Source organism: Salvelinus sp. IW2-2015, linkage group LG2 (assembly GCF_002910315.2).
Source record: "Salvelinus sp. IW2-2015 linkage group LG2, ASM291031v2, whole genome shotgun sequence".
NCBI classification, from domain to species: Eukaryota; Metazoa; Chordata; class Actinopteri; order Salmoniformes; family Salmonidae; genus Salvelinus; species Salvelinus sp. IW2-2015.
The window spans coordinates 18,184,782-18,198,427 of record NC_036839.1 but is presented as its reverse complement, the minus strand read 5'-3'; the positions used below and the strand labels follow the sequence as shown (position 1 = coordinate 18,198,427).

The following is a 13,646-nucleotide window of genomic DNA, read 5'->3' as shown; positions in this document are numbered from 1 at the left end:
GGCTTAAACTTTGAAATTATTAATAATTTACAGTACAGTACAACAATACAGTTGGTACTTGGAACATGCTCCAGGTCCTCATCACACTGCATGTATTATACAATAGAGTGATGACATCCATATGCAACTGGTACTGTACAGCTAGGGGTGTAACAGTACACATATTCATGCCGAACGGTTCGATGGCCGATCCTCCGGCATCGTTTAAATCTACAATTTGGGACCATTTTGGCTTCCCAGTAGATTACAACGATGATGGACAGAGAGTTGTGGATTAAACGTTAACAGTATGTCGCCACACTCAATGAGAATAGCCTATACAGCCAGAGCAAGACGGAAACGCAAAGAAAAAACAAGACAACATCTTCTCCCCTCTGCATTCAAGCATTCCTTGCCAGCTGATTCTGACCGGGCCAAAAAAGAGAGTGATTGGTAGGCTGTGTTTATATTTTGTAGTCGTTGGTTTATAGATACGGATATGCGACCATTCATGGTGGTTGAGAATGAGGGGTTTCAGCACCTCGTGAACGTGCTCGAGCCACGTTACAACCTTCCCACTAGCACCCATTTCAGCAAACAGTTAATACCCGCTCTATAGACGGGTTTGTTGTTTAGCAACAAATACCAAGACATGCGCAAATATGGGGCAAAACATACGGGGCTGGCTTAGATTCTTGACAACATGTAAACAATATTTAGTCTTCAATGTTTATTGAAAACATAAATAAATGTGCACAATGAGCACTTGTTGTCTCTTAAATACATCGTTACATTTGTTGGTTAGCTAGCTAACCATATTAGCATTTACATGAAATCAGTCAAAACACCTCAAACAAGACATGGTATCAAGAACAAGATGAAACTAGCTGAAACTAGACACTCACGATTCCCCACATGGCAGTCTTGTCATTGTTGCTAGCCATCTGGCCATCCAGAGTCACAACAACTCACGGACTTCTGCCCCATTGTGTTAGTGACGTTGCCAGCTAACCCAGCTATTTAAACAAGCCAAAGCCAAAGTTTTCAATGAATTGGCCAATTCGCCCTGTGTTGCGCTTACTTAACAGTGACAGCCCATCACATTACCCCAGAGTGGGAAAGGTACCGTGCTACAGACATGCCCCCTTTATGAGAGTCACAACTGCGCATCTGGCACTCAAGGAGGCAGTATCATGGTGCGTTCCTAACTAAGTGGGAATTTACCACATACGACTGGGAAAAATCCACTTGAACGGCCCTCCAAATGGTAATTACTAGTGGGAAACTCATCTATCATCCTGAGCACCCACTTCTCCCACATGGTGACCTCTGACGTCACCTACTAAGGAAACAGACTATAGAACAGCATTTCCGGCAGTTAAATGCAACAGCAAAACATTATTTATAAAAAGCAATCTATTATTGTTTGTGTTTTAACTCTATAATTTTTTGTTAGCATGATAGCTGTACTTTATGCAGCTTGTTGGCCATTAGCCGATTCTCAACGAGTTCAAATCACATGAACGCATCTAACTGGTATTTACAACTTCACAACTAATACACTCCCACCTTTTTTTATTTACTTAACTAGGTAAATTAGTTAAGAACAAATTCTTATTTACAATGACTGCCTAGGAACAGTGTGTTATCAGCCTCATTCAGGAGCAGAACAGCAGAATTATTATATATATATTTTTTAACCTTGTCAGCTCAGGGATTTGATCCAGCAACCTATCAGTTACTGGCCCAACACTCTAACCACAAGGCTACCTGGCACTCCACCTGCCACATGGTTACAAACGCAGCATCAGAGTGGAAACTTGAGATGCCCAACATAACAACCCTGTAACAACAGACAATGCCAGGAACATTGTGAATGGCATTTCATTTTCCCGCTGTACCAAACCGAACCGTGACCACAAAACCACAATAGGTACCGAACCATGGGTTTGGTGAACCACTACACTCATATGTACACTTCTCCACTCCCCTGTGGAAACTCTTTTTTTACCTTGCCAGGTTTTGAACAGTCATACTTTACAACAGAAGCCCTGTTAATACTTGGTTCTAACGTGCATCCTTTGTCCTGATCTTTTCCACATTCTGATTGTGCCCACATTTTTTTGACAAGTGTATATGATTAAAGATCTGACTGTGATCTGATCTTCCTCAACACCTACCGAGGTAGTCAGATGCATTGTATCTGGAAATCTTACAAGTGTAGACGGATCTCCACAGTGAAACCATTTAAATCATCATCCCGTTCTATAAAATCATTGACACATATTGATGCCATTGACTTATGGGACTTGTGGGATTCTTGCATATTTTGAGATAGCTTGTTTTTCTCTGAAGCACTGGATATACTTGTTCCTGAGCCTCTTTCCAGTTAAGCAATCCTTGCCTTCAATCATGTTTAAGAACGAAAGCAATATTGACTTATCATAACCCTGTTCTGTCTTTGTAGATTCTTCTTTATTTCCACCGTCTGCTCTTGTGTGGGTGGAGCGCTTTTCATTCTCTTTCCACTAAGTCATGACTTGTTATGAAACTTAGTTATGAAAACATAAAACTCGCTGAGAATGTGCTTAGACAAAGCTATAATTATGCAATATCTGTCTTTGTCCATGAATAATTTTGAAGAGAACGGGGGAAGAGAAAAGAACAGAATGTTTTGAGAGGTGTTCACTTTGCTCTTAAAGTGGAGGTGTTGAGATCAGTGGCATTCAGAGTGCAGATTGGAGTCCATCTGAAAAAGACATCAAAGAGGGAGAAGATGAGATGACTGCTCTGCTGTCTCTGGTCTGTCTGAGAGGATCCGGCTCTCACATGCACACTAATCTACGCCTCCATTATCATGGAGCAGACACTTCCTTAACAAAGGGTGTTCTGTTTCTTATAGGAGGTACATGTCGTTCTATTTCGTCCGATGACATTGACAGAACGTGTATTTGTCAGGAGTGTTGGTGATTTTTATAAATTCTGACTGGTGATTAGGTTCAGCTAAGTGCAGCTACAACTTATAAAATGTGATCAACAATTGATCTAATGAATTCAGTGTATAATAGCATGACTCCCCTAATGATCCGTCCTCTCTCTCTGTGTCCATGCAGAGGTGTCTGTGTCATTTGACAGAGAGTCGTCGGTGACCTACACCTTCCAGGAGCCTTTCTCTGTGATGCAGAACAGGAGCTCCCAGGCGTCCAGAGTTTACAGAGAGAGCACTAGGGCCAGAGAGAACATGGCTTTCAGCTTCATGACCACACAAAGCCCTGCCATGCTGCTCACTGTCAGCACCTTCAGCCAGCAGTACATAGCAGTAATCCTGGCACTCAATGGTAGGGACACCTCTACCATTCATTTGTTTGTAACAGTGGAGGCTGCTGAGGGGAGGATGGGCTATAATAATGGCTGGAATGGAGTGCAATGGCTAGAATGGAGTGAAGGGAATGGTATCTAACACGTGTTTGATACCATTCCATTTACTCCAGTCCAGCCATTATTATAAGCCGTCCTTCCCTCAGGAGCCTCCACTGGTCTGTAGTACGTACAATAATTGAATAATTTCTAATGTGTCCTGTCAATGCTTTGAACATATTTCCAGATTTCTGGAAAAAGTTGGCACTCCACCAAGGCTTTAGCAAAGGGGGTTATAATGGCTCAATTAGCTAGTAGAGTGCAACTCTAAATTCAGAATTTAATCTCATTATATGGAGTGTTTTCTCCCATTGTACCTCACAGCAAAAGGCTGAAAGAACCAAGTTGCCTTGCACAACTTTCAACACAAAAAATGCAATCTGTCTTTTTTTATAGAATGATGGAATTATAGTCCCTTCACAAATATGGAATGTTGAGAATATTTCCATCCATTACATAACGGGCAGGAATAAAAAAAGAATTGAACCTTGACAGATCCAGGTTCAGCAATGCGTCTAGGCCTATTCAGCCTCATCCATAACGAAGCCATGGACACTCCAGATCACGCACCGTAGACCTCTAATCTGACATCCTTCCAAGTAGAACAGAAAGCCCACCAGCATCGTGTTGAGTTACACCCGTTTTTCTTTAAGTCGCTGCTCCTTTATGCTCGTTTGTGTTCATCGGGGCATGTGGAAGAGTCACGCCTTTGTAAATATTGGAGGATCAGGAGGACATTTCATCCACGGTAATCTCCGGCACCCGGGCACTGTCAGGGGTTTCTCAAACACAACATAAAACCAGTCGCCGAACTGAGCTGGAATTGTAGTATTGACCCATCTTCACTTGATAATGCAAAGCTCTCTGCCTCTCTGATCTAGTGTCGTGTGTGTGGGAGGAACATTGAGGCTGTTCGAGGATAGCTATTTATACATCTACAGATGTAGGATCTTAATTTCATCACTCTTTTGTTGAGGGGCATCAATAGAGAAGCACACTGGAGTGTATAAAACATTAGGAACACCTTCCTAATATTGAGTTGCACCCCCTTTCGCCCTCAGAACTGCCTCAATTTGTCAGTGCATGGACTCTATAAGGTTTTGAAAGTATTCCACAGGGATGCTGGCGCATGTTGACTCCAATGCTTCCCACAGTTGTGTCAAGTTGGTTGGATGTCCTTTGGGTGGTGGACCATTCTAGATACACACGGGAAACTGTTTAGTGTGAAAAACCCAGCAGCGTTACAGTTCTTGACACACTCAAAGTGATGCGACTGGCATCTACTACCATACCCCATTCAAAGGCACTTAAATCTTTTGTCTTACCCATTCACCCTCTGAATGGCACACATACACAATCCATGTCTCAATTGTCTCAAGGCTTAAAATCCTTCTTTAACCTGTCTCCTCTTTCATTCAGTCATAATGCTATTTTCATTTATATGGTTCTTGGCATTCCAAACTAATTTAGATTGATAGATGTGCGTGAGGCATTGAATAGGTTAAGGTGAGGTGATCCTCATGAGATAAGTTTATCTATTTAAATTAAAGGTTATTGTCAAGCCTCTGGCGTTTTAATGAATTAACAACTCTCGGGAAAATCTCATCGGCACGGCTCATGGAAAATTGCCAAATTCAAAGAAACAAAGGCAATAACATTTCCAAAGCACCAAAAGGGCAATGAATGGATATTTCAAAATACGTTTTCATTTTGGTGCATACTTTATGTCACAGTTGCGTGTATAAGTGGCAGGGAAGTCAGGCGCAGGAGAGTCAAATAGAGTGTAGAATGGAGTTTTTAAATTATAGTCCCAGTAATCTGCTCCATAACACTCAMAGGAAAACATAAAACAAATATGGGTACGATGACCCGTCGCACACCTATACACATAAACACAACACTTGACAAAMAACAATCTCTGACAAAGACATGAGGGGAAACAGAGGGTTAAATACACAATAGGTAATGGATGGGATTGAAAACAGGTGTGTGGGAAGACAAGACAAAACCAATGGAAAATGAAAAATGGATCGATGATGGCTAGAAGACCGGTGACGTCGACCGCCGAACACCGCCCGAACAAGGAGAGGCAACGACTTCGGCAGAAGTCGTGACACTTTAGCCCGAATGATAATTAGAGATATTTGCATAGTCCTCACATTGACTTCGATGCATGATTTAAACAAGTCCAATAGTCCCACGCATCAAGGTACAGTGCCTTCAGAAAGTATTCAGACCCCTTGAATTTCCACATTTTGTTACATCACAGCCTAATTCTAAAATGTATTAAAACAAAAATAATAATTCTCATCAATCTACACACAATACCCCATGACAGAGCAAAATAGGTTATTATAAATGTTTGTGAATGTATTTCATATTWAAAAAAATGAAATATACCATTTGCATAAGTATTCAGACCTTTTGGCAGTGATTACAGCATTGAGTCTTCTTGGGTATGATGCTACAAGCTTGGCAAACCTGTATTTGAGGAGTTTCTCCCATACTTCTCTGCAGATCCTCTCAAGCTCTGTCAGGTTGGATGGGGAGCTTTGCTGCACAGCTATTTTCAGGTCTCTCCAGAGATGTTCGATTGGGCTCTGGCTGGCCACTAAAGAGAGACTTGACTGGAACACTATTCAGAGACTTGTCCCAAAGCCACTCCTGTGTTGTCTTGGCTGTGTGCTTAGAGTTGTTGTCCTGTAGGAAGGTGCACCTTGCCCCAGTCTGAGGTCCTGAGTGCTCTAGGGCAGGTTTTCATCAAGGATCTCTCTGTACATTGCTCCGTTCAGCTTTGCCTCAATCCTGACTAGTCTCCCAGTCCCTGCCGCTGAAAAACATCCCCACAGCATGATGCTACCACCACCATGCTTCACCGTAGGGATGGTACCAGGTTTCCTCCAGACGTGACGCTTGGCATTCAGGCCAAAGAGTTCAGTCTCGGTTTCATCAGACCAGAGAATCTTGTTTCTCATGGTCTGAGTGTCTTTAGATGCCGTTTGGAAAACTCCTAGCAGGCTGTCATTTGCCTTTTACTGAGGAGTGACTTCCGTCTGGCCACTCTACCATAAAGGCCTGATTGGTGGAGTGCTGCATAGATTGTTGTCCTTTTGGAAGTTTCTACCATCTCCAGAGAGGAACTCTGGAACTCTGTCAGAGTGACCATCGAGTTCTTGGTCCCTGACCAAGGCCCTTCTCCCCCGATTGCTCAGTTTGGCCGGGCGGCCAGGTCTAGGAAGAGCCTTGGTGGTTCCAAACTTGGTTCCAAACTTCCCCAGATCTGTGCCTCAACACAATCCTGTCTCGGAGCTCTACGGACAATTACTTCGACCTCATGGCTTGGTTTTTGCTCTAACATGCACTGTCAACTTGGGACCTTATATAGACAGGTGTGTGCCTTTCCAAATAATGTCCAATCATCTGAATTTACCACAGGTGGACTCCAATCAAGTTGTAGAAACACCTCATGGATGATCAACGGAAACAGGATGCACCTGAGTTCAATTTTGAGTCTCATAGCAAAGGGTCTGAATACTTACGTAAATAATACATTTGCAAAATAAAAAATAAAAAACTGTTTTCGCTTTCTCATTATGGGCATATTGTGCGTAGATTGCTGATTTTTTAAAATGTAATTTAATCGATTTTAGAATAAAGCTGTAACGGAAAAAATGTGCAAAAAGTCAAGTAGTCTGAATACTTTCCGAAGGCACTGTGAGTTTTAGATCTTTCAATGCATGGTTTTCACCCAGTTTGTGTTGTGTTCTGCAGGGAGTCTCCAGATCTGGTATCGTCTCCATGTGTACAGGAAGCCAGATGTGTTCAGCCCCAGCCCCAGCAGCCTGGCAGACGGACGCCTCCACCGTATCAGAATCCACCGTCAGGGAAAAGATGTCTACCTACAGGTGAGCAATGGATAAATGTACAAGAGATGTAGATCCTGTGCAGTGTAATTCCTTCGCAGCATCTGGCCAATATTGTATACTGTTATGAAAGTGCTTTAGTTCCCAATCAATTTAGCTGGACTACAGCAATCTGCAGCCATTTAGATGAATCAGTATTTCCTGTATTCCTCGTTTTTATTACTTGATTGCTTTCCACATTCCCCCAGATCGATCAGGACATCCACAGAAAGTACACCCTGTCATCTGATGCGGAGTTGATCTTAATCAGATCCTTGACTTTGGGCAAAGTCATCGGTAAGCCCGCCAATGAAATGATACTGCCATGCATGGAGCTATTTTGAATAATGAAATGAGGACCACGCACACACGTGTGTTGTTTCATGACTTTATGTGATGCTGTTCACACCTATTTCTCCACATTTTCAAACCCGTTCTCAGAATAGCTTTTGTAAATCCGGACATGTAGATTTAAAGATTTTACCATCAATGTTGTAGCATAATTATTTGTATATCCCTCACTGCTGTTGCCATAGAAACCTTTATCTTTAATTCAGGAGGCAAAGGAGGCTGAATCTAATAAAGGCTGTATAAAGATTAATTGATGGGGAGGCTGAATCTAATATAGGCTGAATAAAGATTCATTAATGGGGACTAAAAGGATTCTGACAGAGAGCAAATAAAAGTTGTATACAATGAACTAAACAGAAAGCCAACTCACTCTCTCTCTCGCTGTATCCTACTCACTCACTCCTCTAATCAAAAGCATACAAATGAAGATCTATTAAATATGCTCTACATACATATCTTCCACAATGACTCATTTGTACATCATAAAAGCACAAATTGCTAGCACACCGGCACCGACACTCGTCGGATGTATCAGGGCTTGCAAACTATTACAGACTACAAAGGCAAGCACAGCCATAAGCTGCCCAGTGACACGAACCTACCAGACAAGCTAAATTACTTCTTTGCTCGCTTTGAGGCAAGTAACACTGAAACATGCATGAGAGCACCAGCTGTTCCGGACGACTGTGTGATCACGCTCTCCGTAGCCGATGTGAGTAAGACCTTTAAACAGGTCAACATTCACATGGCCGCAGGGTCAGACGGATTTCCAGGACGTGTACTTCGAGCATGCGCTGATCAACCTGTCCCTGACTGAGTCTGTAATACCAACATGTTTCAAGCAGACCACCATAGTCCCTGTGCCTAACAACACTCCAATTTGCATACCACCCCAACAGATCCACAGATTATGCAATCTCTATTGCACTCAACACTGCCCTTTCCCACCTGGACAAAAGGAACACCTATGTGAGAATGCTATTCATTGACTACAGCTCAGCGTTCAACACCATAGTGCCCTCAAAGCTCATCACTAAGCTAAGGACCCTGGGACTAAACATCTCCCTCTGCAACTGGATCCTGGACTTCCTGACGGGCAGTCCATAGGTGGTAAGGGTAGGGAACAACACATCTGCCACGCTGATCCTCAACACGGGGGCCCCTCGGGGGTGCGTGCTCAGTCCCCTCCTGTACTCCCTGTTCACTCATGACTGCATAACCTAGCACGACTCCAACCCCATCATCAAGTTTGCCGACCACACAACAGTGGTAGGCCTGATCACCAATAACGAAGAGACAGCCTATAGGGAGGAGGTCAGAGACCTGGTTGCATCACTGCCTGGTATGGCAACTGCTCGGCCTCCGACCGCAATAACTATGGGGGTAGTGCGTCCGGCCCAGTACATCACTGGGGCCAAGCTTCCTGCCATCCAGGACATCTATATCAGGCGGTGTCAGAGGAATGCCCTAAAAATTGTCAAAGACTCCAGTCACTCTAGTCATAGACTGTTCTCTATGCTACCGCACGGCAAGTGGTACCAGAGCGCCAAGTCTAGGTCCAAAAGGCTTCTAAACAGCTTCTACCCCCAAGCCATAAGACTCCTGAACAGCTAATCAAAGGGCTACCCAGACCCCTCTTTTACTCTGCTACTACTCTCTGTTTATAATCTATGCAATCACTTTAACTCTACCTACATACAGTATTACCTCAATTACCTCAACTAACCGGTGCACATTGACTCTGTACCGGTACCTCCTGTATATAGCCTCGCTTGTTATTGTTCTGCTGCTGTTTAATTATATGTTATTATTTTTATTTCTTTTATTATCTATTTTTTACTTAACACTTTTTATTTATTTTTTATTAACTTCTTAAAGCATTGTTGGTTAAGGGCTTGTAAGTAGCCCTGTTGTATTCCTGTTGTATTCAGCGCATGTGACAAATAAAATTGGATTTGATTTGATATACGTTTTGTTTGTTTTAGCTCACAATAAACTTGTTCTCTTGTGGGATAACTTTCTTTCCAGTGAGAGACTATACTGCTTTAACAGCTCAATGTTAATTATGAATTACAGGAGGAGAGAATTTTGATGAGGAGGTGATGCAGGCAGGATCTAAGGGCTTCATTGGCTGCCTCTCATCAGTCCAGTTCAATCACGTGGCTCCACTGAAGGCGGCACTACTAAACCGTGGCAGCTCATTGGTCAGCGTACGGGGTCATCTGGTGGAGTCTAACTGTGGGGTGCTGGCTGACTCAACAACCTCACACCCACTCTCAGGTAAGCTATTGTAAAACACAGTCTCCACTTAGCTAACTGGATAAAACTCAGGTCGAACAAATATATTTGTTTGTTTACTATGCCACAGCTTTTCAGCTTTCATACTGGAAGCCATTTGAAGGTGTGTGGAATCAACTGTGGATGTTCAGTTTTGTCTCCGGCTTAAAGCATCATTATTACATTTTAGGGATAAATCAGGAACGAATCAACACCACAATGAGCTGATGCCTGACAGCCTAATGGAAGTTTTGTTATCATTGTTTACACAGTTACAAAAATACGTTATCTTCTGCCACATACACCCTGTTGAGGAACATCCATTGGCTGCACAGCTCATTCACTCATTACTGAAAGTTAATTAATTAGCCGGCTTCTCTTTTCTTCTCTGCCAGATCAAGCTGCGAAAGCAAACAAAGATAAGGAGCAGCAAGGCAATGACACCCGGCATGATTCAGCAGTAATAGGAGGTTTGTTTCTCTATTTTGTCTTTATTTATTGTTCCTGTTTTAATATGAAATTAGCCTATTTTTCTTTCTTCCTTTCTCTCGCTCTCTTACCTTACTCTAGTTTTTGTGGTTGTCTCCTTGATAACATATCCTGTGATGTCATATCTAACACTTGCTCGTCTACAGGAGTGGTGACAGCGGTGGTCTTCATCACTCTGTGTGTGGTGGCGGTGATGACCCGTTTCCTTTACCAACACCGGCAAGCCCAGAGAGATGCCAGCATCAAGGAGAAGGAGCACCGACACAACCTGGAAACAGCCTACCGGAGAGAAGCAGCCTACCAGGCCGAACCGGTCTACCGGGCCGAATCAGCCTACCGGACAGAGCTCCACCTCCACGACAGCGCCACCCTCAGGGACAACAGGGAGTACTACATCTGACCACAGCATCCAGCCAAGCCTTTTAGCCATCGCTGCTTACCTTTATTCTGTTTTGTCCAGCTGTCTGCACGGGAGGAGACACCCAGACTTTTTCCTCGCTCCTCTGCGGTAGAAATGAAGAATTCATTCTCCTTTAGGGAACTGTGGGAATATCCTGGTGGGGAACGTCTTCCCATTTCTGTCTAGATATTTCGTAGGACAGGACTTGTAGCTGCAAAGATGTTGATTGGTCGGCTTACGAATGCTGGTGATGGGACAGGAAAAGGGTGCAATAAGAGATTGAAGCATATGGGTATGGTGCAACGGATTTATCCAATGATAGAAATACAAAGCCTGGAAGGGTTAGAATAGGCAGGCAATGTTATAGGAAGTGTAGGCAATGTTATGGTATAAAGCCACATAGAGGAAAACATGGACAGTGTCAATGTTTTGGTGGCTCAATGTATGTAGATGGCCAAGATTAAACTCTCCCACTGTCATGTGGGGAAGAAATCTCATGTTCTGACGCAGAGATTCTACGCACAGATGCAATGAATCTATTTCAAATTCTTAAGAAAATGGTTAGATGTTCAACAGAATGGAATGGTTGAAAAGACTAAACGCAAAGGCCATCTTAGATAATATACTATTGAAAAACACAGAGTAAGATAAGTATTGTTTTACTGATCTTGATAATGCAGTGATTAATTCAGATTAAATGAATTCCACAAAGAACTGATATTAAAATTAAATCTCCATTTTAATATATCCTTAAATAAAGCCATTTAAAAATGAGGTGCCCCGGACCGGTTTCCTACATTATAATTATTTGAAAGTTTGATTTAAAATTCTTCTTTCTCCACAATGTTCTTGATGTTTCTAAGACACATGCTGGGCTGGATTGTATTGCTGCAAGAAAGGGATTGTAAAAATAACCCAGCTAACTGGAACATCTGCTAGCGGTCCCCTAGCAAGAAAACCAAACCATCATATACCACAGAAGTGGCTGCCGGCCAAGGGTTAGAGGAGTCTTCAAAGAGCTGCCATATACAAAGCTTTAGTTGTTCACCCAAGCTTTTTAGATTTTTGGGGGTATTTTTATTGTTTTATTTTTTTCCTTCATTAAACATTTTGTTCTGTCACATGTTTGATCTGTTCACGCATTTGCTACCATTTTATATTGTATTTTTTATTAAAAGTTTTAAATTCATTGCTAATGCTTGACGTCAACAGTATCCCTGTGTTAGATCTACAGTATAAAGTGATTAGTATATACTGGTATTTAATGCTGGATATTGATGCTTAGTTTAGTGTAATTTTTCTCTGAAAATTAAGTGGGAAAGGATAATCGGCACTAAGTGCAAAATAACACAGTTTGACAGTTTATCAATAATAAAACAGAGAATGAGAATGAAAATCGTATACGCAAACATCTTTGATGAGCAACAGTTCATAAACACACCATCACCAAAATAATGAAATTGGCGGAAGTATTGCCTGAATTTTTTTTCTTCTTTCATATTAAAGTGTCCTTGACAGCAAGTTATGGTTAACCTCTGAGACTCTGAAATCCTTTTTGTACTCATGTTGATATTGTGGTTATTTTGAGGGCCCATTTTGTATGGCTATAATTGTACAGGTATATTATGAATATATGTTTAATAAAACCAAACATTCTTTTTGAAAAATAATGATCTCTTTCAGAGAAGTTTTATGCTACATAACCTGTATCTCAATCTTTAACTTTCTTATTTTCTTTTTATGTGTGATTGTGTTGTTTTTACATGTGTGTAGAAGCATTCATAGACCAAGGATGGTAAGAGCCAAGAGGTGGTCCTTTTCTATTCTGATATAGTAGAAACATTCATTATGCGCTGTGAAACTACATCCTCCTTCCTACAAATGTTGTTATGGTAAATGTGCAAAATGGAATCTGACCTAATTCAATCACAAAGCCACAGTATTTAATTACTTTAATGGGTGTAAAATTGTATTGTCTCTAAATTAATTGTGCTTTCTGCAGTATTTTATCCTGACCAGTCTAGTCAAATTTTACAACACCGGAATATATTCTTATTCATCCAATTAAGTGTCCAATTAAAAAATGAATTCCTGCTATTTTATTTAATTAATTGCATCATAAATGTATTATAGTGGAGTACCCATTTATATTCCCCTTTTTCTATTATATCCTGGTCTAACCCATGGTTCTGTCAATCATAAGATAACATGGTGTCTCCATGAGTGGCTTTAGTAGTGTGGCAATGGGCAAGGCCAAGGAAGTTTACGTTCAGCTAAAATACTTTGCATATTGCTAGGTGTGTTTAATCACAAAATGTAAATGAGTGGAAAGCCACCTGAGAAAACCCCTTTTGCGTGCTGGATTCCTCCAGATCTATTACGGTTGCTCAAGGTACGGTTGTAAAATATGTGTTCAGTGAAAGGGAGTATTTTCAAAGATGGATAATGCTGTGTTTACTGATCTTTGGGGAGACATTTATTTTACCACCACTGTGTTTAACATATATATTTTTTTTTGTTGAGATTCCCCCTCATATCTAGAACACAGTGTACTGTAGCATCAATTCACTTGGTATATCTATTCCTGGGTTTCGGCATCATGATATTGTCCTGGGGAAGGACCTTTGTGTTCCTGTGAAGGTACATGAATAAGATGGAAGAACGCAGCAGGCCTTTCTCCCAGCCAAAAGCACTGCAGAGACAGATGAGGGTTACTGTGACATACATGATGCAGACTCTAGATCACTGTAATATGCATCTATAGAAAATACTTATATGGTGACATGGATCCCTGTGGACACACACTGTGATTTATCAGTTAATAATAATAT

The 13,646-nt window shown here is 41.6% G+C and overlaps 1 protein-coding gene across 1 annotated transcript in view; it reads left to right on the top strand.

Annotated features, from left to right (window-relative positions):
- LOC111976258 (contactin-associated protein-like 5) overlaps positions 1-12,927 on the top strand; it is a 116,120-nt gene extending 103,193 nt beyond the window's left edge. The window contains exons 19-24 of the mRNA XM_024005031.2: positions 3,093-3,317; positions 7,168-7,301; positions 7,508-7,595; positions 9,726-9,929; positions 10,322-10,396; positions 10,562-12,927. Of these exons, the coding sequence (XP_023860799.1) occupies positions 3,093-3,317; positions 7,168-7,301; positions 7,508-7,595; positions 9,726-9,929; positions 10,322-10,396; positions 10,562-10,815 (980 nt within the window). The 3' untranslated portion in view covers positions 10,816-12,927. The remainder of the gene's footprint in view (positions 1-3,092; positions 3,318-7,167; positions 7,302-7,507; positions 7,596-9,725; positions 9,930-10,321; positions 10,397-10,561) is intronic.
- The last annotated feature ends 719 nt before the right edge of the window (positions 12,928-13,646 follow it).